General features: G+C 39.2%; 1 protein-coding gene and 1 non-coding gene across 5 annotated transcripts in view; both read left to right on the plus strand.

Annotated features, from left to right (window-relative positions):
• The first annotated feature begins 556 nt into the window (after positions 1 to 556).
• Positions 557 to 25,710, plus strand: part of tle2b (TLE family member 2, transcriptional corepressor b) — a 73,937-nt gene continuing 48,783 nt past the window's right edge. For all 4 annotated transcript variants that reach the window (XM_058401152.1, XM_058401153.1, XM_058401154.1 and 1 more), the window contains exons 1-3: positions 557 to 1,229; positions 9,609 to 9,706; positions 11,821 to 11,884. In XM_058401152.1, coding sequence (XP_058257135.1) covers positions 1,206 to 1,229; positions 9,609 to 9,706; positions 11,821 to 11,884 — 186 coding nt within the window. In that variant the 5' untranslated portion in view covers positions 557 to 1,205. The remainder of the gene's footprint in view (positions 1,230 to 9,608; positions 9,707 to 11,820; positions 11,885 to 25,710) is intronic.
• trnak-cuu (transfer RNA lysine (anticodon CUU)) lies at positions 21,429 to 21,501 on the plus strand. Its single transcript has one exon. It is a non-coding gene; the product is annotated as a tRNA-Lys (tRNA).

Here is a 25,710-nt window from a genome sequence, read left to right on the forward strand (position 1 = left end):
TTATCAAAGGTTAATAACAGTCAATAAATTAATAATGTGTTATTTAAAAAATATATATACACACACAAATAAATAAATTTTGTACAGACAAAAAATATATATAACTATAATTTGGAAGTATGTCTGTCCTCCTCGTACTCATATAACTAGCTGGTTAGTAAATTGTTAAAATTAACTTGGTAGTATTTTTCCTGAAGATGCATGAGTGTGTCTCTTTGCCTTATGGTTGGTTATATTTCAGATGACAAACCTGACAAACTGTACAACTTTCTTTGTTGCTAAGAATGATGCAAGTAAGTTGGCTAGATTAATAAGTACATATTGTGTATATACTGCATTTATTGCTTAATTAATCCATATATTACACATGTGTGTACAGGAGTGTTTTCTCTCTCTATCTCTTTCTCTCTCTCACATACACACACACTCACTCTCTCTCTCTCTGGATCTCTTTCTTTCTCGGTTATCTTCACTGTTCCACCTTAACTGCAGCTTGAGCAGGCTGTTCATGTTTGTGTTGAAGCCAACAGGCACAATATATTACAGTCTAGGGCTCGCTGCTGAAAAGCCTGCTGGATCTTCCAGTGACCTGCTGTTCTTTCCTGCTTTCCTGTGTTTTTTTTTCTCTCCCTCTCCCTCCTCTAGATTTAGATTAAAAACAAAGCTCTCCCTCTCTCTCTCTCTCTCTTTCCCATCCTCATTTTTTTTTTTTTTTAACTCTCTCCCCCTTTCTTTTACACTCTCATTCTGGCTGGGGGAAAAATCCCTTTAGTTTGTCTCTCTGTGTTACAAGAGGAAGTCGCTTGGCTCGATTCGGATGGAGGTGTGTGTTTGTTTTTGGACCTTGTTGGTGTGCTTTGAGGAAGGACAGAGAAGGGACAATTGGATGTGACTGCGGCTTCATCAGAGCAGTCAGACTCATCAGAGCGCGAGAGAGGAGGACAGCTGAGAGTGTGACTTTCACTCCTCTAAGGAGGAAAGGTGGAGAAAAAGTCAGCAGTGGGAGTTTCTGGAATTAATTTTGCATCAGCTCTTGTTGGATGCACTCAGTTTGTCCAGACTTGCTGAAGCTGAAGCCGGGTTCCCAACTCTGGATCCTGGGCTCTGTCCCTGCTAAAACCTCTACCTCTCCCCTTTACAGGAGTGCAAAGAGCTGAGGGAGCCCACTATCCATCAGACTCCTAACGAGCGTCTCTGCACTGACCATGTACCCACAGGGTAGACACCCGGTAAGTGCATGACACTCCTTTGCTTTCATCCTTTATCTTTCTTCCTTTCTCAGTCTCCATTTATCTTTCTTAATTCCTTCTCTTTTCAGTGATGCGCATATGCACATGCACTCTTCTCTAGTTCAGTGAAGGTGTAAGAGCAGGGAGGACATAGATAAAACAGTTGCTGGGAGAGAGATGTCTCTCTTCAGAGGCTTTCAATCAAACACACACACACACACACACACACACACACACACACACACACACACACAGAAACCCGTCAGCTGCACCCAGGTGTTCTCAGTAGCTGGTTTATTTTAAGTTGTGTGGGCGCGCGCGCGTGTGTGTGTATTTGTGTTTGTGGGCATTATACTTTGTATAATAACCTTCTGGCATGTTAGACACTTGAGTTCATGGAAAGGAGGACCAGTCACAGTGCGCTTGCTTGTTATCAGGTAGGTGTTGAAAGCATACGGGTCAGTGGCCTGTTTGATGTATTCCCGCTAGAGACCACTGAGAATCCATAATTCAGTCTCACTCAGCTGGCGTGAAACGATTATCCTAGCACAGCCTGATTAAAATATCTCCCCATGCAACTCTCTATACTGTATCACTGCCTAACCATCATATGCGTAAAAGCTGCTGTATTGGTAGAGTTACAGCCATAGAGAGCATTCTCCAGGAGGAATGAACTCCAGAGGGTAGTTGGAGCAGGTGTTTCTTTTTATATCTCACCGGCGGCAGAGAAAATGGAAAGAATGATATGATTGAGTGTATGCATATACGCCTTCAATGTTGGGGAAATGTGTTTGCTTGGTTCATAGCATCTGGGACCATCGGCATGTATTTGTAACATGTATTCCATTGCTGCTGAGTTGCCAAACAGGTGACAAAATCAATTACAGGGCAGTAAATCCGTCAGAAACTCTGTAGCTTCTCAGTCATCACTATCAGTTCAGTTCCTAGAAAGGCAGATCTTGCAGATCGTAGACATCACTAAATCATGTCAGTGCCAGCCTCTGTTTGTTCTGTTCCTATGCATGTATGTAGTGTGTATAGGTTAAGACCTGCTTTACAAGGCAAACAGTGCCAGGACGTGTGGTAGCGATCATCAACACCACAGAATTTTTGCGGTTGGTAGGGCTGTGCTACGTGATGTTACTTTGCGATAAATTATGCGTTTTTTAAAGAACATTAGTAGTACTTTTACAGTAGCATTCGACTTCACTGTTACAGAAACAAATACATATATATCTGTAATATAGAATATAATTTTAAGTGTTTTTGAAATGTTCTGCTTGCACTTGTTTACAAGCATTAATAGCAATATACATGTTAGGATTTGTGAAAAAGCCCTCCAGTGTTTTTGCCATGATGTTTTGTTGTCGTTGCTAAAAAGAGATTGGAGTGATTATAAGCCTTATCCTGCCTAAGAGAGAGTCGGATGGTACGCAAATTCTGTGTTTTGATTTTAGTCCCTTAATTATTTTGTATATATATATTTGGTAGGACTAAATAAAAATACAAGCAACAAACTTAACATTTCCATTTAAACAAATAAAGTGTCAATTTTTAAATTCTACAGCAAAAATATCTGTTGTATAGAACATTGATCATACATCTTTCCAATTGCCTACAAAATCAAGAATGGCAATTTAATTGATTGATTTTTATGCCCATTAAAAATGCTACATCAGTTTCCGTGCAGTTACAAAACAAAAACCTTGACACCCACTTAGTACCATACCATATACAGGTTCCTGTGTCTCTGTTTCTAGGTTGCTTCTGCACAGTAAACACACTGGGACACACACTTCCATGAGCTAAATGGTGTAAGCGGTTAGTAATGTGAGTCGGCTCTTCAGACGAAAGCTGCAGACTTATTTGGGATAAACAGTGCACACCTTTCATGAGAGAGTAGGGGTCTTATACATTAAGTAATGGAGTTTAGTTGTGTGAACACATGATGATGAAATGGGTGTGTGAATCCCCTGCAGGTTGCTCTAGTGCAGTCTGTATTTGAAGAGAATGATAACATGTATGTGTGCTTGGGAAAGCTGTGTTCTGTCTTACCCTGTTTATGTGTATGTATATAATATATATATATATATATATATATATATATATATATATATATATATATATATATATATATATTTATATAATATCAGGCAGATCAGGCATAATATTATGAACCCTGAGAGGTGACATGAATAAGACTAATTAACTCCTCATCATGGCACCTGTTAGTGGGTGGGATATATTAGGCAGCAAGTGAAAATTTTGTCCTCAAAGTTGATGTGTTAGAAGCAGGAAAAATGGGCAAGCGTAAGGATTTGAGTAAGTTTGACAAGGGCCAAATTGTGATGGCTAGACGACTGGATCAGAGCATCTCCAAAACTGCAGCTCTTGTGGAGTGTTCCCGGTTTGCAGTGGTCAGTATCTATAAAAAGTGGTCCAAGGAAGGAACAGTACCAGAGGACCAGTGGACCAGTGACAGGGTCATGGGAGGCCAAGGCTCATTGTTGCACGTGGGGAGTGAAGGCTGGTCCGCGTGATCCGATCCACCAGATGAGCTACTGTTGCTCAAATTGCTGTAGAAGTTAATGCTGGTTCTGATAGAAAGGTGTCAGAATACACAGTGCATGATGGGCAGGGCTTTTTTGGCAGAAAAAGGGAGACCAACACAATATTAGGCTGGCATAATGTTATGCCTGGTTGGTGTGTGTGTATATATATATATATATATATATATATATATATATATATATATCTGTGACAAATTTAAAGGAAAAACAGAGGCTCTATATTTGTTAAAAACAGAGGCTCTACGGGGCTTTTGTTTATTTTGCTGTCATGGTTTGGGTTCACTTGTCCCCTTAAAGAACTGCAAATTAATAGATAGTTCGTCTGAATGATCACCTTTAACCCATGCTAAAAATATTTGTGGATGGGAGTGGTCTGTTTCAGATTGACTCCTCCCCATCCACAGGGAACAAGGACTTGGAGGATGAAATTGATATAAATCACATGCTGTGATGTTCACACTCACCAGATCTGCAACCAGTTAAGATTTGAGTGTTGTGTTTTCTATCATCTTTAAAATACCAGCTGAGGGAGTCTTTTGGATGAATGCTTCACAAGACTTAATATTAAATACAAGACAAAATATTAGCAATGCTCACTATGCAACGCCTCTGTCTGGGAGGAGTGATACTAAAAGCTCCCTTTCGAGCCTCCTAAAATGTTGCACCAGCTAGAAACTGGGGCAGATCCAATAGACGAGGATCAAAATAAGAGGCTGAAAGAGCATCTCCTAGCTAAGTGAGTATGTGTGGACCTGATCACAGCATTTGCCCAATCATCATCATGTGTGCCCAATAACTAAAAGAGTTGGGCATTGGTCCATATTGGTATTGCACTGATATGGGAGTTTTATGTGATTAACTGGTAGGAATTTAACTGACAACACAGATCATGGACATCACATAGGAAATTGCATACTTCCCTTAGGCATATTAGTTAGCTAGGTTACTAAGAGGATGTTGTGCATTGACTGGTACTGACATTAATATTGTTGAAAATAATTAAAAAGAGATCATGCATCCCATGCAGATTTCATCAGTCGTTAGCTTGCTCTTCCTGCTTTTTTATTGAAAATATCTGTTCTAATGTATGCGTGTGTGTGTGTGGAAGACTGCCATTTTTTTCTTGCGCTAATCAGGTGGCCAAGGGAAGCATCTATGCCAAATATCCAACCCCAGGCCTCACACATGCTCACTTAGCTAGGAGCTGCTCATTTTGGCACATGTTCTCCTTCCCGCCCTTCCATTGTTCCATTCTGACTGCAGATTTTGACCAACTCACCTATGTAACTCTGCAGGATTTTGGAATCGAAGCAGGTTACAGTCAGTTATGGCTTTCGCTTCTAATCTAATGTTTTCATCAGCCAACGTAAAGCCATAGAGGTGAGAGAAGTGAGCTGAGAACGGTTTTGGAAAGGCACCAGGTTGTTTTTCTCCTGCCTGTGTGCATTTTCTAATCCAGCCTTGGATTTGCAGCTTTGGGTTGACCCAACGAAGTGAGAGCAAACTATGCTGAAACCATGGTGACTTGCTGAGTCTTTAGACTCTGGAGTGTTAAATGTGGTTTAAGATGGAGTAGAAAACTACTGGATAGCAGCTGCTGGGACAGTGGTTTCTGCTGGGAGACTGGCACTGATTACCTGAGCACCCATTCCCAGTGCTGGACTGTGTAGCATGCGAAATCCAGTTGTGGTTCTTACCATGATGGAGTGTTTTTCTAGTGGACATAGACAAGGAGCCTGATCTGCCTTGCAGGGTTTAAGCATTGGTTAGTGAGTGGAGGAGTGTGGAAAGCATGTGCATGCAAAGGCAGTTATACTCTCCCAGGATCACAGCTATACTCCCTTTCCCTCCACACTCTGGTGCTCCTCATCTCTCCTCTCATTTTTTGCTAAATATTTCACCAGCCGATAATTATTTCATGGCCCTGGCCGTCTCCTGACTATTTTGGAAGAGGCAGTGATGCAACTGGCACAGACGCTTCAGAAATAGTGCAGTCTCTCTTCACCACCCAGTCTGAACTCTGGTACTGCAGTTAGCTCAAACACTCACACACAAAGTGATCAGACGTCAGGAAACATCAGAGAAAGGGCTCATACCTCACTGCTGATAAGAGACCCTCTTGATAGATCTATGTTGATATCTCTTTGTGCCTTTGTCCCCCTCTGTGTGTCTCTTTTAGTGCTGAGTCAAATTATATGGACTGATCAAAACGATTCCATCAGATTTCAAGCACCAATACTTTGAAAAGTTCGGGTACCAGGTCTAATTTCTTTTGTACTTTAAGGTTAAGTTGCTCTAGCTTTTTGTCTGTAAAAATACATTTATTTCAATAGAATTCAATGGACAACAGTTTATTGTTATTTACATCTGATGCAAATATATTTTCTAAGCAAAACCTCACACTGAGTTACACACACCCTCAAATATTCATGCAGCTACTTTGTTTGCCTTAAACTCTAAATCTTTTTCCAGTAGAGAAAATCCAAAATGGAGGAGTTACTTTCAAGATACCAAATTTCAAATAATACTACCAATCTCACTCAGATTATTCCATATAAAATAAATGAAAGCAATGTCCTAATTTACTAAGATCCCAAATAAAGCTTGCTAACCTATGTGTTAGCAAGTTAGCAGATAAAAAGTTATTTTCATTGTGTGTTTTTTTTGCATGGGCCATTTATTGTAAATTAAAAGAGAATTAAAATTGAAATTTGCCAGATTAAAACCCATTGAGATGCACCAAAAAGTTCTTAGAAATGAATGCAAAATAAAATGTTTTTGACATCAGCATTGCAAAATGTGTGGTAAATGTAAACCCAGCTTTACCACAGTAACATTGTTTAGTTGTTTAATGTTTTTGATACTGATACAAAATGTCGGGAGACCAAATTCAGTTCAAATTGCAAAAATGGGCCTCTGGAAATTTTAATATCTGATCTTTGGTCATAATTAATTCAAAAACAACAACAACAACAACTATAATAATAATAATAATAATAATAATAATAATAATAATAATTATTATTATTATTATTATTATTATTATTATTATTATTATTATTATTATTATTATTATTATTATTATATTCTTTCTTTCTTTCTTTCTTTCTCCATCTTCTTCTGTCTGTTCCTCAGCTTCTCATCCTCCACACTCTCAGTAGATAATCCTTGGTAATTCTCACTTGCTCCTGCTCATCTAAATTGTGCCTGACTGACTGACTACTATCTCACATGGCTTTCTGTGTGTGTGTCTATCTTACCAACCACCCACCCACACACACAGACACACACACGCACACACATGCACACACACAAGCCCCTAGATTAGCTGGATCAGTTTGGGTTTTCTAGATCCCCCTGCTGTCTGACACTCAATTACTAAGCAGACATTCTAACTCTGCTCCTGTTTATATGCTTACGTCTAGGCATGTACCAGTATTAAATTTTTTACAGGTTTATGCTATTATCACAATGTGCTTTAAAATGACTCCATGCTGAGCAGGACCCCAGTGTCAGCAAGCAGTCATTCAGCCATAAATGGACCTCCGATGCATTTTAGGATCAGCTTCATCTTACATGGTGGTTGAAATTTTTTAAATATTTGAAGGGGATGGAGAGGTCACCAGACAAGGTAATGGCCAGTCTTACCTCTGGTGGATACCAAGATTTGCTACACACAAAAAACAAAGCAATTAGTACGGTCTTATTCTTAGGGCAGTGTCCAAGCTGATTCATTATCCAGTTATTTTTACTGATTATTATTCTGGGTAGCATACTTTGTTTGCTTATAGAGTTAAATTGTGAAAACCACTACGAAGGTTTTAAAACCTCTTCTTTGACAGGAACATGTGTGCTGTACCTAAAAAGTAGCATGTCAGTTTGAAATGAAAAACTTATGATACTTACAACAACTTGTAAAATTTCATAAATGTACTAATACACCGATCGACCGTAACATTATGAGCACTAACAGGTGACGTGAATAAGACTGATGATCTCCTCATCATGGCACCCGTTAGTGGGTGGGATATATTAGGCAGCAAGTGAACATTTTGTCCTCAAAGTTGGTGTGTTAGAAGCAGGAAAAATGGACAAGCATAAGGATCTGAACGAGTTTGACAAGGACCAAATTTTGATGGCTAGACAACTGGATCAGAGCATCTCCAAAACTGCAGCTCTTGTGGGGTGTTCCCGGTCTGCAGTGGTCAATATTTATAAAAAGTGGTCCAAGGAAGGAATAGTGGTGAACTGGTGACAGGGTCATGGGCAGCCAGGGCTCATTGATGCACGGGGGGAGTGAAGGCTGGCCCGTGTGATCCGATCCAACAGACGAGCTACTGTTGCTCAAATTGCAAAAAGAAGTTAATGCTGGTTCTGATAGAAAGGTGTCAGAATACACAGAGCATGATGGGCAAAAACGGGGACCGACATAATATAAGTATATATATCATTCTATGTAAACTCTAGAGCTAATCGACTACTGCTAATTGATCAACTCAGCATCTGTTGACCCACAATCACTTATTCTGGATTAATAATTTGACTAAAATTGAATATTGAATATTAGTATATGAGAAATTTCTCCTTTTACAACTGTTAAGGAGGACAGAATGACCAAAGTGATACCTATTTCTATAATGCATGGCCTAGAACTTTTTCTTGCTCAGATGTGGTTTATTTGTTTTTTTGTGTTTGTATTTCAACATACTGCAATTTATGGTACTAACTGCCTCTGCTGTGGTGTAATAGCTCTAAAGGATGCTCACTAAAGGATAGTTAGAGTGCACAAACACTGTCTGTGTCTGTCTGAGTGGAAAAAGGTCAGTGGGGATATGCTACAGACGCACACACACACACACACACACACACACACACACGCATACACACACACACACGTCTGTGCTGCATGTGCCAAACCCATCCAGCCAGTGCTGAGCCTCCAGCTTAATTACCACAAAGCCCATGGAGTGACTGACCTCCACCGTTAGCCTAATTGAAATTTAATTGAAATTCACTTGTCTAGACTAATGAAGCTCCTTCTGAAACCTGCAAACTTTCAGCCGTTCTTCCTCACATGTCCTGCAGTGTGCTACGGTGGCTGGAAAAAGAGGGAGGGCACACAGGCCACAGAAAGAGCTGAAGATTAGAGCAGGAAAGCAGCCATTTTAAGTGTGGCCCGTGCTTTAAATAGCTAGTGGAATTAGAGTAAGTGAGGGAATTAATGAGGAACAGTGTGTATAAATAAGGTTACTGTCTGGTTCAGGCTGTGTGTGTGAGATTAACTGTGATCCTGTCATGTGGAGATGAGAGCAGGATGCAGATCTATAAACAGTGTTGGAGTAGTTTGTTGAAGAATGACCAAACATAATCAATTAGCTAAGATCAGTAAAACTGCAGGAATAAAGTTTGGACATGTTTTGGCTGAAGAACTTACATTTTGGGTAAGGACAATCTATTTTTGGTAAGCGGTTTTTAAGAGGTAGTAAACATACTTTTGAAGTACGCTTTGTGTCATTGTCCATCTGCTCAGTCCAGTATGTTTTGAAGCATTTGTCTGAATCTAAGCAGATAATATAGGCTATAAAATACTAAATAATTCATCCTTCTGCTTCTGCATCAGTAAATACAAGTAATCAGCTGCACGGTTAGTCTCAGGTTTAGGACACTTGTTTGTGTCCATCTGAAATTAGAAGGTAGCTATATGATACTTAATGTGATTGATACGTAATAAAATGATGAATCACATGGATGATCTGCTCTCTCTCTCTCTCTCTCTCTCGCTCTCTCTCTCTCTCTCTCTCTCTCTCAGGTTCCCCTGCAGCCTGGCCAGTCCTTCAAGTTCACTGTGCTGGAGACACTGGACCGGATTAAAGAGGAGTTCCAGTTCCTCCAAGCACAGTACCACAGGTGAGGAATAGTCATGACCCTGGGGCTGCTGGTTGAATTTAACGCTGCTTAATTCTTGGTCCCATTCACCCATCCCTGGCCTCTATTACAGGAAGTGGAAATAAGGACTCTTCTGCTTTATTTGAAGTCTATCTACACAATGACTTTATAAAAAAAATCCATACGCACTGACTTGCAGAATAAAAGATGAGTATCAGAAATTGTACTATTTGGAAAGGATGCTGTGAATAGAGTATGCATGTATTACTTCATGATTCATAGAAAACAAATAACAGCAGGGCACAATGAATTATACATTATTATACATTTTAACAAGCAAACTTAAGCACAGTTGGGTCCAACAGTCTAAAACCATTAGTGAAAATGCTTCTATTTTGCATTCTTTTGTAATGTTATGAAATTGGAGAGAAAATCTTACATGAATTTCTTAGCATGCACTTGAGCTCTCATGGACTCTTCAAGTTTGGGTTAAACCTGATGACCTATTTTCGATCAATAAAAAGGAATACAACTCAAATAAAAGCTGACCTTTTTTTTCCCCCAATATCCCAGATTTGCTTAAATTTGAATAGTGACCTAGTGCATTGAGTCTTGAATGTTGAACATTTCCTTTCTTTTCCATCATCAGAGATTTTCATACTGAACACAGTATAAGAGAAACGGACGCCTTTAAATGTCTCGTGTTCAAGTGAATCAGCCGGCAGACATGCGCTAAACAGTGACAGAATTAGAGTCGACTGGACTAAGTAACTATTAATATACATAGAGCTTGTGTTTATGTTTACATTTATTAATTTGGCAGATGGCTGAATCCAAAGAATTAAGGCTGAATCATACTGAGGCTTTATTGTACTTAGCAAGTTTAATATAGCATCAACCCCAAAATCAATTAAGGTCACATTCATACTCCACAAGGCAAGATGTTTCATAAATGCAAGGCTACAGCATGTAATCTGTTTTTTTTTTTTTTTTTTAAGCCTGGCGATGGGAAGCTGTACTGATTTGCACTGCTAGAATGATGCTTTGTTTTTTTAATGTGAGGAGAGGAAATTTACCATTGTCAACAACGCTCAAGCTTGCATACAAATGCTGTGTTTAGGCTTTATAAAGAATAACCAGGGCAGATGAACCAAAAAGCAATATTTTAATCAGAACCAAATATTAGGCAAAGGGATGAGTGATTTACAAACTACAAATCAATAATCAAAATCAGATCAACAAAAGACTGATGTAGACCTGGGCAAAACCACAGGAATATATGCGGCTGATGTTAGCTTAGAAGGTCACGTGTATGGTCGGAAAAATGGATGGTACTAAATAAAAATGGAAACCATGAGTATCATTGACAAGAAGTTAATTTTGCCTTACTGAAAGAAAATAAACAACTGAACAGCTAACAGTTATTAGCATGTCCCAACTCGGAAAGATGGTTACGCATTCACCTAGTAATTACCATATTTTTCCGAAAAGACTAGAAGGCAGCGTTAACAACAAGCACGACCTTACAAAGTTATTTAAAGGAGTCTGTGTAACTGTGCACAGTTGTTTCTGATTAGTCAGGGGATCGTGAATAGGGATGTACTGCTTGTGTGCTTGTGGTCAGTCATCTGATGTGGCTGGAGCTCTCTGGATGACTGGGGATTATGGGAAATGTATTTTGTGTTTTCTGAATGAGGTACTAACACCTACAACATGTAGGAACTAGAAAAGAAAAGTTACTATTATTTAGATTTGAGCACTATAAATAGTCATAACCAGATTAAAAACGATATTGAATAGCCCGTTATTACTAATGACTAAAAATAAAGAAATAAATTAGACAAAAAAAAGCTTTTTAGACCCCTCTATTTTTTAAGTGACATTTTTTAAATCATTTTTTTATAAAGGCAGGTATCTAAGTTTTTGTCACTATATGCATTTCATTCTAGATTTTATGAACTAGATTTGCTAATTAGATTTAGAATTCGATTTTTCTCGTAAGCTAAAACATGCTTCGCTTTTAGCTTTTAAAACTGTTATGTAACTATATTTATCTGAAGCAGAATTGTGTTTTTCTCACCTGAACTAACTGTTTCTGTTACCTGAACTGACAGTTGTGTTATTTCATTCCGTAGTCTGAAGCTGGAGTGCGAGAAGCTGGCCAGTGAGAAGACTGAGATGCAGAGGCACTACATCATGGTGAGTCCTGCTCAGACTTCTGCAGTCAAATCCTGTACAGTGCGTGAGCGGTACAGAAAGTGAGAAAAAGGTTTGACTCTGGACTTTGGCATGGGGCGGGGTTGCAGCTAGAACGTATATGTTTCACGGAGGCAGCTAGGGTTCGATTCACACGAGAGTAGATATAGCACAAAAATAAATGTAATAACTACTTAACCTGATATACAGGCTATCATCAGGGACCTGTAATAGAGGTCCACTAGCAGCTGATGACGATGCTCTAGCTATTTTAACACATGTACCTTTGTTGTCAGTGTCAAGGTTGTTTGCTGATTTGTTCTCGCAAGTTCCCACACTGTCTGTACCTTGATGCCTACCATACCAAGCCGGAAAGCAAGAAATAATTTACTTTATTAGATAAAAGCTATCATGATAGTAAGATTACGATTAAGGGTTATACAATTTCATATACAATTGGTGTTTTATCTATATTTAAAATTCAAACACATGCTGGGGTTCAATTCAAGTATTTCCCGAGTTTTAGAAGAATTGATGGGAAAAGACACATGAATGAATTTGTGCTTTTGTTAATTAAAGTCATGTGAAAGTTGTTAAAAGAAAGGAAAAGTGACTAGACTACACTTTCCAAAGGTTACGGCTGTTTTTTTTTTTTGTTTTTTTTATCTGTGCCTATATAGAAAAGAGCAGCATGAAAGAGAGGTTTAATGTTTTCTGTTTCTTTATTCATTTATCTTCAGTAGCTAATTGATCCTGCTCGGGCTTGTGGTGACATTTGGTAATTCAACCGTGAAAACATTCGTTTCTTCATCATTGCAAATGTGTCCATGTTTATGTTTAGATATATCTCAATACAGCATTGTCCCGTCCCCATCCCCCACTTTCATAGCTGTATTTATTTTAAATATTTGTTTGCTTTACTGTTCGCATTTCGTCTTTTTAGGCGGACCTTTCTACCAACTTTTCTAACATTAATCAAGCCGAGAATCTTTTTTTTTTCATATTTAAGAAAGCATTTCCAGTCAGATTATTTAATTCATATTTTCACAATTTGTATAATATAGCAAGATCGAAGACCCCATGTATACACAGATCAGGCATAACATTATCAGAGCCACCATTAACTTATGGGCCAATAATGGGCCAGCCTTCACTCCTTCCTTGGACCACTTTTGATAGATACTGACCACTGCAGACCGGGAACACCCCACAAGAGCTGCAGTTTTGGAGATGCTGTGATCCAGTCGTCTAGCCATCACAATCTGGTCCTTGTCAAACTCGCTCAAATCCTTACGCCTGTCCATTTTTGCTAACTAACAGGTGCCATGATGATGAGATGATCAGTGTTATTCACTTCACCTCTCAGTGCTCATAATGTTATGCCTGATCGGTGTAAATAACAGCAGTTAGAACATTTATTATGAGGCCTAATGTGTGCTGTGTGTGAGTGTATATGCACTGCTGTGTATGTGTTACTGTGTGTGATTTCACAGTGATCTGTAGAGAGGACAAGAAGGAAGAAAAACGTATAGTGAGGAAGTGCAAGTGATAATATAAATGAGAGAAGAGGGAGAGAAAAGAAGAAGGAATAAGAGGAATGAAGACAAGTGAGAATGTGACAGTAGACCGAATGAGAGATGAAAAAAGACATAGAAGAAAAGAGTGTGACAGAAACGGATGAAGAAAGCAAGGAGAAGAGCAGGGAGAGATAGACATCACAAGCACAGACACGTAAATAATGTGAAGCATTCTGAAAAAGCAGCTAGCCCAGCGGGCTATATTTAGCCAGTTAAACCTGTCATGTACACCAAGACTTGTTTCGACAGCCATTGCCTTTATTTCCATGCATTTTTAATTCATCATCAATGCCCTCTCCCATTCCTGAACTGTATTGGGTTTTTTTTTTTTTTCAGAATTTCACTGAATGATTTATATGGTGATGGGCACGAAATGGCTCTTCAGCCTCATTAGAGATGTTGGATTAATGGTTTTATATGAGACCATAGTGTCAGCATGTTTTTCTGTATTCTTCCACCAAATTTCATGACAGCCACGTCAACTTTTCTAGTCAGAATTCAGCTGGCCGCAGCTATCTGAGCGATAAAATCTGGGTCATTTGCAGGCAAGTCCAACACATAACCTCTCATTTTTTTTTCCATGAACTGTATTTAGAACATTTTACATTCGTATTTTCTGTATTTAAAGAAGAAATAAAGGTTCTTTATACCACAACTCTATGCTGGGAAGGTATTTCGAAAGCAAAAACGATTTTTTTAGAAATATAATTTCATAAACCCCTTATGCAAGGCACAAAAATCAATCAATTCACATTTAGATATTTGCCTTTAACTACAGATTTCTAAATGGCATATTTCTATGTCCATACTTAAGCCCTAAACTCTTTGGACGCATTGGTGGGCTCAGGCATTTCTCATTCTCCTAAGTGCAGTACAGTGCATTAATTTAAATGTAGTATCTGAATAATTCATAGTAGTTCATGAATAATATGCTTTAAGATAAGTAACTGAACTGTAAGCCCGGTTAGAGAATTACTTTGAATTTGCATGATATGATCTCATGTTTTAAACTGGGCTTAGCCTTCAGTTTAGTGCAAACAGGTTGTGCGTCCTTTTCTCTGTACAAGAAAAACATGTTGAAATTCTTTAAATAGTGTAATTGAACATACTGAAGCAGTGGGCAGAGATTAGGCTGAAAATGATTTGTCTGACTTCATTTACTTCCTTATTTTACATTCCACAAACAGTTCTCAGCTAAGCGTGTTAACATGAAGGAATGTGTGTGTGTGTGTGTGTGTGTGTGTGCGTGACAGGTGTGAGGTCAGTCTACTGCTAATAATGAAAGTGGTATGCATGGTCACTCAACCACTTGGGTTCACTGGTGCAGTCATGGTTCTGAGGTGGTCAAGGATAGAGGGTGAGATAAAAAAGAAAGCGAGAGAGAGAAGGAGGGGTGGACGGGGGGGATTAATGCACTGCTCTGCACTGTAACTCCCCTGGCCAGCTCATCTGTCTGATTCACACTGACACTCTCAGCTCTATCCAGGAACATTACTGCCACAGATTGCCCTCACGCCTACAGAGAGAGAAAGAGAAGGAGGGGAGAGAGAGAGAAAGAGAATGTGAGAGAGAGAGAGAGAGAGAGAGAGAGAGAGAGAGAGATGGGTGTTCAAAACAGAGCACTAAAAGAGGAAAAGATAAAAAACAGGGATGAATACAGCTAGATTGAGGGCAGTGAGAAAAAGAGTGATAAATAACATAAAAGCACAGAGAGAGCTGAGGTGAGGGAGAAAAAATGATTAGGGGAGAGGAACGATGAAGTGAGGCAGACAGAGGGAGGAAGGAATAAGAGTGGTTCTAAAACTGCTTAGTCCTCAGTAAACATTTATATAGCGGGAGTGTGTGGGGAATATAGTGAAGGTGAAATTAAAATTTGTCATTTCATTGTAGGCTTTTTTTATTCATACGTTTTAACCACACAATTCAATAGATTTTTTTTACTTATAGTCTACATATAGTAGGATTATTCCTGTGCTTTTCATCACATTTTAATCACTGCTGTAACTGTTTTATTTTAATAAACAATATTTTAACATGTCTTTCGGTTTTACCACATGGAGGATTGTAGAGTTTACACATATTTAGAAAAATTGCATGATTTATTCATGATTTTTTTCCCATTATCTTTGTCTAACCATGTCACTGTAGATGCCATTTAAAGCCATTTTTTTAAACAATGATTAGCTTCTTACTGATCTATAACCCCAGTTGTTTAAAATAAATTAATAAAAATCCTAATTTTACCTGCTCCCACAGACAGCCTGACCGACTCCACCTGCTGTCGGAGTTATTATTTTTGTTTGCACCTGCCCACAATCCTTTCAAAAAAATCCTGGTTGGTCCTGTTTTCTGAAAATATAAACACATTAGTAATTTAGCACAGTGACCCTGGCCTGTATGAAGCATAACTTTATGCGGACAAATTAATAAACATTGTAAACACATTGGAATATAGATGCTGTGCATTGTTGCCTGTCCAGTACACTCCCAGGTTAAGCAACGTGGCCCACACACATATGCTCTCACAACATTTTGTGTTGGATCCCATGGATAGTCCATGTGCATATCTTATTATTGGGTTATTATTGACTTTCTTCCCCTCTGGTTTGAGTATACTGGGAATTGATGACATCTAATTTGTTCTAAATTTCACTGATCAGCCATAACATTATGAGCACTGAGAGGTGAAGTGAATATCACTGATTATCTCCTCATCATGGCACCTGTTAGTGGGTGGGATATATTAGGCAGCAAGTGAACATTTTGTCCTCAAAGTTGATGTGTTAGAAGCAGGAAAAATGGGCAAGAGTAAGGAATTTGAGCGATTTTGACAAGGGCCAAATTGTGATGGCTAGACGACTGGATCAGAGCATCTCCAAAACTGCAGCTCTTGTGGGGTGTTCCCGGTCTGCAGTGGTCAGTATCTATCAAACGTGGTCCAAGGAAGAAACAGTTGTGAACTTGGCGCAAGGTTAATGGGTGGCCAAGGATCATTGATGCACGTGGGGAGTGAAGGCTGGCCAGTGTGATCCGATCCAACAGACGAGCTACTGTTGCTAAAATTGCTGAAGAAGTTAATGCTGGTTCTGATAGAAAGGTTTCAGAATACACAGTGCATGGTAATTTGTTGTGTTTTGGCAGCAAAAGGGGGACAAACACAATATTAGGCAGGTGGTGATAATATTATGCCTGGTCGGTGTATAAATGAAAGATGGGACTGTGTGTCTTCATCAAATTCCCCATTTGCAGCTTACAAAAAATTGATTCTAAGACAATGATTAGAAAAAGACTCAATCCCTGGTATACCAGAAACACTGCCAGGCCATTGAGCAAGATTTTCAACCCTCAGCAACTATGTTTGAATGGCATCCTTTTCCCTAATTGAGGAAATTTTTGAGACAAAAGAAATCGTCCCAGACATGCTAGCTTAAAAAAAGACAGGAAAACAAGCATTTCCACCTTTTCAGGTTTAAGCAGAGTATGGGAATGCATAATAATATTACCAGCTGTGCAATCAGGAAATGTGGCAATTGTGAAGACTCTGCTGGATGGTAGGATGGTGGATTTTTAAGTGATTCTGCAGTAATGTGCAGTAAACAGTGAAAGGAAATCTGAAAAGTATGTTTCATTAGAATCATTTTACAAATCAGTTGTCTAAAGTCCACATAGTTGACATTTTCACTGTTCACTGCTCTCAAAGTATCTCTAAAGGGTCTCAGACCAAAACCGAGCAGGAGAGAACCGGTAAAAAACCCAGTGTATTTAATCACTTATGATCACCATGATCAGTATTTGTGTTACAAAGGTGTTACATTTGCCACTTTAAATTGGACTATTTAATCTTTTTGGGTAGATATTTTTTATGACATCACTAATAAAGGTAACTAACAGATGTCTAATATACGGTCAGGCATAACATTATGAGCAGTGAGAGGTGAAGTGAATATCACTGATTATCTCCTCATCATGGCACCTGTTAGTGGGTGGGATATATTAGGCAGCAAGTGAACATTTTGTCCTCAAAGTTGATGTGTTAGAAACAGGAAAAATGGGCAAGCGTAAGGATCTGAGTGAGTTTGACAAGAGCCAGATTATGATGGCTAGACGACTGGATCAGATCATCTCCAAAACTGCAGCTCTTGTGTGGTGTTCCCAGTCTGCAGCGGTCAGTATCTATCAAAAGTGGTCCAAGGAAGAAACAGTTGTGAACCAAGGCTCATTGATGCACGTGGGGAGCGAAAGCTGGCCCGTGTGATCCGATCCAACAGACGAGCTACTGTTGCTCAAATTGCTGAAGAAGTTAATGCTGGTTCTGATAGAAAGGTGTCAGAATACACAGTGCGTGACGGCTCAGGGCTGTTTTGGCAGCAAAAGGGGGACCAATACCAGGCAGGTGGTCATAATGTTATGCCTGGTTGGTGTATACTTGTCTAATTTTAGCTAAGTCGACCATACCATTGATAGAGTTCATTTCACATTAACAAAAGCTGTCTCTTTACAATGACAGAAAATGATGCCACTGCTTGGGTCCAGTCGAGGGTATTTGAGATGTGAGGAATGGTGCAGGTCCAGATGGTGTCAGTTAATATTACAGAGTTCAAAACACCTGAGCACATCAGTCCAAATTCATATATCTATATGGTCCTCTCCTGTTTTATTGGAGTTAAGAGACTCCTCTGGTGTATTTTTGAGTGATAACTCCTACTGCTGTACCACTACTACTACTACTGTATGTTTAATTACTCCTAGGCATAAAGGTTTTGCATAAGAATTCATTTATTCCTCGTATACGGTTTTTAGAGCAGTATTTTTCGTGTGCTCATGGCAACTAATTCTGCCTTGTAGTTTTAAACAGCAGATTAGATAAAGATTAGCCAAGCACCGCTTAAATGCACTTGTTTGTTTGATTGTTAAATGTGGTTCTGATTGAACGGAGGCCACTCGGTTGCTTCTTTATCTGGCACGTTCATGTTGAGAGTAAATCCATAGCTCTGTAGTAAAAATTTTCAAGTGAGCTCAAGTTCATTTAACTTTCCTTGTCAGAATTACTAAAAAGGTTCTCACTCCCCATGTCCTCTCTTCAGAGGAATCCCAAACAGTGAAGCTACAGTCACAAATGCCTTCAAAGCCTCCTTTGTGTGTGTGTGTGTGTGTGTGTGTGTGTGTGTGTCTCCACCTGTGTGTCTGCAGCAACAAATTTATATCTGAAATATATCGCTCACCATCCTAGCATTATAACCTCCACCCTGTTCATTTGCATTTCTAATACAGTCATTAGCTGTAAAAATGCCACCGTTCTATTGGACAGAATGACATCATGATAAACTTTTAATGATAATGTTAATGACAAAATCATGTCTAATGGAAATGAAGACGCTTTAAAGAACAGATAACAACCCTCAGAGGAAAGCTCTTTTTCTGATAAAAAAAAAAAAAGTAGCGTTTTTCCAGCAATTCCTCATTAATCAATTCCATGGGGGACTCGAGATTAATTATCGCACAATCAAGTAGACGTATAAATCAAAAGAGAGAAATTCAGGACACAATCTCAAAAGCTATATCCTAAATTAAATTTCTGAAGCCAGTCTGAATGAGTGAAGCTTTACATGCTGGAACACGTTATATTAGTAATAGTACTAAACACAACCAGACTCCAAACAGAAATTGTTGAAAAAGCTTTATACGGGTTTATTAGTGTCAGTTCACATGCATTGTGGTGCTGGGTGTTATGATAATATTGTGTTAAATAATGTCACAGTATGCTTTTCTGACATATTGTGGATATTATGTCTTTTTGATATTAATATTTCAAATTGTAAAATGTATTATTAGAATTTTTTCATAATATAAATGTTCCCCCCAAAATTTTTTACTACTACTTTAATGCTGAGCTTTCTGAGCGAAGCTGTATATGCCCCAGCGGTGGCCAAACACACAAACACACTCACACACACACACACATATGCACACACACACACGTTAAGTGATGAATGTTCAGCATTTCAGCTGGACGTATTGCAGCAGTACATTCGGACAGCAAACAGCTGCCAAGTTGAACCAAAGGACACTTAACACACTCATTAGACTGTAGGACCCCTTAGACTTTGTGTACACACACACACACACACACACACACACACACTGCAGCATCGGCATGGGGGCAGGCTCAGCCGTGCTGAACCAAGCTACATCCACCGCATGCCGTGTGCAATCTGCTCCCAACCCAGCACAAACACACATACACACACGCAAAACAACGAGAATGCAATAACATGCAAGGTGGGTTACGTAACTTTAGAGAGGTAGTGGGTGGTCATTATGAGCCCAATAAATCCCACAGTGCCACATGCTGCCACCCTGATTTTATGAGATTACAGAAGTTTACCCCGTCATATTTAGTTTAGCACACTGCACCACATCACACTCATCTATATCAACCTATCCGGTGTATCATACCTTTATATCCTTTACGGTCCTTCACATGGGTCAGTACAGTGGTGTGTACTAGTAAAAGGTTGCAGGAATGTGACAGAAAGACGATTTAAAGTAACAAAATACAAATAGAGCATTTATTTTATTACATGACTATAGTCCAAATAGAGTCCTAGTTTCTTAGACGACCTGAAATTTTATTTTACGGCCCCACCCTGTTCTGAAAATAAATACACTGATCAGGCATAACATTATGAACACTGAGAGGTGAGGTGAATAAGACTGATTATCTCCTCATTATGGCTCCTGTTAGTGGGTGGGATATATTAGGCAGCAAGTGAACATTTTGCCCTCAAAGTTGATGTGTTAGAAGCAGGAAAAATTGGCAAGCGTAAGGATTTCAGAGAGTTTGATTGTGATGGCTAGACGACTGGATCAGAGCATCTCCAAAACTGCAGCTCTTGTGGGGTGTTCCTGGTCTGCAGTGGTCAGTCCAAGGAAGGAACAGTGGTGAACCGGTGACAGGGTCATGGACGGCCAAGGCTCATTGATGCACGTGGGGAGAGAAGGCTGACCCGTGTGATCTGATCCAACGGACGAACTACTGTTGCTAAAATTGCTGAAGAAGTTAATGCTGGTTCTGATAGAAAGGTGTCAGAATACACAGTGCATAGTACTTTGTTGTGTTTTGGCAGCAAAAAGGGGGACCAACACAATATTAGGCAGGTGGTGATAATATTATGCCTGGTCGGTGTATAAATGAAAGATGGGACTGTGTGTCTTCATCAAATTCCCCATTTGCAGCTTTCAAAAATTGATTCTAAGACAATGATTAGAAAAAGACTCAATCCCTGGTATACCAGAAACACTGCCAGGCCATTGAGCAAGATTTTCAACCCTCAGCAACTATGTTTGGATGGCATCCTTTTCCCTAATTGAGGAAATTTTTGAGACAAAAGAAATCGGCCCGTGTGATCCGATCCAATAGACGAGCTCCTGTTGCTCACATTACTGAAGAAGTTAATGCTGGTTCTGATAGAAAGGTGTCAGAATACACAGTGTATGACGGGTCAGGGCTGTTTTGGCAGCAACCGGGGGACCAACACAATATTAGACAGGTGGTCATAATGTTATGCATGGTCGGTGCATATTAGATAAACTATTAGCCAACAGTCTGTACGTTTGGTGCTTATAAATTATGGTGATTATTTAGTATAAACTAAATAAATGAATGAATTGCATATTTTTAATTCCATTATACTGTTTTTGACTAAAGCTTTCTTTATTTTTTTAAAACGATTTTTTATAAAAGTATAACCATTCACATTAATGCTAATAGTACTTATTGACAGTGAGGATTTTTATAAGCAGATGTTTTTACTTCTTCATACTATTACTTTATGAAAAGGATTTTTTCTCCAAAAGTCATTCGAATTCAGTATTTTTATCGATTATTACCCTTTTTTTGTCATTTGATGTGAATTAGTTCGCTGGTTTGGTTTGAAATACTAAAGAACAGTTGTATCCGCTACGTCACAGCCCGGCTAGCTCAGTCGGTAGAGCATGAGACTCTTAATCTCAGGGTCGTGGGTTCGAGCCCCACGTTGGGCGACTACTGCATTTTTGGCAGCTCTCTCGTGGGTTTAGACATGTCGCATGTAGTATAACAGCTTCCTCTGACAGAGACAGAATTAACCAATTTTCTGGATGGCTGTTTTTTACTTTCTGTCTCTGTGAAATATACCACACACTGAACCGGCCTCCTACAAACATTAATAGGGTGCATTATGAGATTTAAGATGAATCTGGTGTTTATTATTCTGAAACCAGCACACTGCCGCCTACACTCAAGCTCCTGAATAACTAACTGACAATGAGTTTAAGCGTTGATTAATTCAAAAGGACATTACTTCAGGTGTCAAAAATGCTGCCTTTACTTCTGTTTTGAATTTCAAATGAGAAGAGAATTTCTGCAGAACGCCAGAGTCAAATGTGAAATGGCTGTGAATGGTGAATGCCTAATATTTAATAGAAAAGAGGATCAGTGTCATATAAACATTTTTGATAATTTACGATACATTTCAGCTGAGATATCACTGTGGCTGTACACACAACTGCGGTATAAAGAGTTGGTGTGGATTTGCAGGTCAAACTTTAGGCAGGGTGGCAGAGGGGTTTTGCTGCAGGGGGTCTGACTGATGGCTCTGGCCCCGTTCAAGGCTGCTGAACAGGGCTGAGCCATTAAGAAGTGTGTTTAAGACTTCACACTCTATTACCAACAATATACGGGCCATAATGCTCAGTGCTTTTACTGTATTATAAGCTTTCAGACCTGCAGTGTGTGGTGTATGTGCAGAGATATGAAAGAGAGAGAGAGAGCAAAAGGAATAAACAGGTGTGTAAAGATTGGTGCATCACTCCCAGTATTTATAATATGGCTGTAGAAGTTCAGAACATTTGCCTTGTGCCCATTTTTCAGTCTTTGTAAACTTGTGCGTGAATGTTTTTGCTAAACTAAAATTCCTGCTAGATTTACAAACACATGTGGCTGATATATTTCGTATTTATATGTGTATGTTGATAAATGTCAGTAACAGGTCAAATGCATGTACACAGCTGCTTTTTCATTCATATAGACAGCTGTGAATCTCAATAAAAGCAAACCTCACAGAGAACTGAACTTAACAATCTGGTGAAAGAGCGCCTCCTATGTGCGGCTTGCACTAAATCTTCCAGTAATGCACCTCAGCCACTGCAGAGCCTCAACCGCCATAGACACATACTATACACTCCTCCTTCTTCATGGAGTGCCATTCTTTGGTCTTTATAGGATGGCTGGTCTAGTTTATCTTCGAAATGTTCATTCATTTTGTGCATAGAGTGCACTCAACAGTGAAATCAGTAAACCTATATATATATATATATAAAATTGTAGTAACTTATTATATGATTTGTCAAGTTAGCTCCTGTAGGAAACAAATATTTTCCAGAACTAACTGGATTTTCATGATATTTCTTCTGGAAATGCTCACACGGTTTATCAATAATTTTGTTTGTGTATAGCTAGATTGTTGCAGCCCATTCTGAACTGGGCAAAAGTTGCAGCATTTTGTTTTGTGCAATGTTGTTTAGAAATATTAATATATAAAGAGTTTTCTTTTGCACTTTGTGTTTTTTGCTCACTATCTTTCTACCTCTTTCATGTTTCTCTGTGCTTTTCAGTTTCAGTGCAGGAGCAGTGTCCATCACATCATATTGTGTATCTTCAAAAGAAAATACATGCACTTTATATATATATATATAAAGTTATAAGGGCATGTATTTTTCTTTTGAACATATATATACATAAATAGCAGCTATAGTAACAACTTTATGGTCTATAATGGTAAGCCTTAAGAATTTTAATAGCTCAGTGTGTATTGTAGTTGTGTGGTAGAAATACCGTTCCTGTTATTTCTGGGAAAACTGTTAATGGAATACAGAATACTTCTATCTTTGGGAATACTATAACCAATTATGGTCATGCCAATAAAACTACTTTGCATTAAATCCAGAGGAGGAAGATACTTAAAATGTAATCTTGCCGGTTGTCCTGAAATGAGTTTATATTTCAGTGATTTCGTGCACAATCCACACTCATTAAGATGTAAAAGGGATTCACTGTGCGGCTTAGATTTATTTTAAAGTCTAAATTATGCTCTTTTGTTTGCATCTTGTGTTTCTGATGTGAGTACAGCATGCTTCTCATGACAAAGACAGGTCGCTAAGGTAGAAATTTTCAGGGAAGATAAAAAAAGAGAGGGGCGTGAGAGAGGATGGCAGGGGTATAAGCCTGAGATGATGTGGGAGAAATGGAGTTTATATAATGATAGAGCAGAAGAGATGGAGAGAAAAGCGAGGAGGGATCAGAGGAGCTGGGCAGGAGAGACAGATAAGGAGACAGAGTGAGAAATGATCAAGTGAGCGAAATGGAAGAAAAAGAGCAGTGCTGAATTGAATCGCACATGGAGAGACTGGAGGGAGGGAATGAGGGGGGGGCAGTGTGGCGAGCGAGGGAGTGAGTGTGAGGGAGAGTGAGGGAGCAAGTGAGTGTGGGTGTGACAGAAAGGAAGAAAAGGAAAGACAGAAAGAGAGAGAGAGAGAGCAGTTGAGTCAGATTTCATCTCCATCACTCACACTGTGCTGCTTGTCTGCCTGCTGAGACTGAGTGTGTCACCAAGACCAATTCATCACACACACAAATGCAGAAACACGCACACACTCTCTCTCTCTCTCTCTCTCTCTCTCTCTCTCTTAATCTCTCTTTATCACTTTCTGTCTGTCTCACTCTCTCTCGTTCTGCTTGCTCTCACTTATTTCCACGCTCTCTTTACATACTGTGCTCTCTTTTTCTCACTCTCTATCATGTTCTCTCTCTCTCTCTCTCTCTCTCTCTCTCTCTTACTTTCACACACACACACAAACACACTTGTCCCTCTTTTGTGTATGTATATGAAGCATGTGTAAAATGCACACTATAGCTAGCTAGTGTCTTACGGGAGATGTTTTTCTATTTCTCAGTATTGTCCTATTTTAAACTCAATTTTATCAGTGATGTCATCAAGGGGGCATCGACTTGCCTTGGTGTGTATATTTATTGCTTTATGCTTTAGCTAGCGACTCATGCCTAAAGTATTTGACAGGTTGGAGAACAAAATACACAGAGAGCACAGACTGGGTAATAAAAATACACCCACTGAAACAACCAGAAGTGATAGATTTGTTCCCAGTGCCGTATTTTAGTTAGAGTTAGTGACCTCGTTAGTGGATCTGCACATTTCTGACATAAATAAACGGAGCAGCACGCGCACATGGCATTCCAGCGGAGTCCTGTTTACTTTATACATGTACATTTTTAAATGTGCATAACGCTTTTGTAATAGCGAAGAAACCTACGTAGCTACTTATTTACTCAAAGTTCTGAATTTCAGCCCAAATGCCATATCATACTTTATTTTCAGTTTGTGAGTTTCATTACTTCTGAGGTGTCATTACTATCTCGCATACAAATTTGTCCATGTTGTGTGATTTAAGACACAGCCATGAAAGACAGCCCGCTATAGCAGTATTTTGATAACCATTAATACTTCACAGTATGGATGAGTTTTTTCTGAAAGCTTGGTTTTTTACTACGTTACCAACATTAGGAAGTGATCCTGGCTTCATGCTAGCTAGCTAACTTGTTGATCTTTCGGCTGCTTTCTGTGGGTGAGGGGTCACCACAATGGACCAACTGGTCCGCACAACAACTTGGCACAGGTTTTACACCAGATGCCCTTCCTGATGCAACCCTCCCATTTTTTCCTGGTTTGGGACCGGCACTGCATCCAGTGGCTGGGGTTTGGGCGTTGGCTGGGAAACGAACCTGGGCCTTCTGCACAGTAGGTGAGAAACCAACCACTCAGCCACCAATGCCCTCAAGTGCTAGCTAGCTAACTAAATTGCCTATCGAAGTGATCGGCAAGCCTGTTCTAGTTAAAAAGCATAAATTCAGATCCATTTAACCATCGATTCACATTCAAATGACAAAGCAACAAGAACAAACAAGTCGACACTGAGCCTGTCAGTGAAGTCCCAAGCTTCTCCATCGCCGAGGGCTGCATTCAGAAAAACTGTGTGGTTTCTTGCGTGTGTTTTGTTTACATAGCCATGTGTGTTTCTGCTTGCTTGTTGAATTATGTATGTATTTAAATCCTTGTGTTTTTCTGTTTGGTATGAAGTATATGCTCAGTGTATTTATGTCTGTACATCTGTTCATAGCAAGCGTTTTGCTATTGTGGT

This window comes from Hemibagrus wyckioides, linkage group LG10, assembly GCF_019097595.1.
Source record: "Hemibagrus wyckioides isolate EC202008001 linkage group LG10, SWU_Hwy_1.0, whole genome shotgun sequence".
Classification (NCBI taxonomy): domain Eukaryota; kingdom Metazoa; phylum Chordata; class Actinopteri; order Siluriformes; family Bagridae; genus Hemibagrus; species Hemibagrus wyckioides.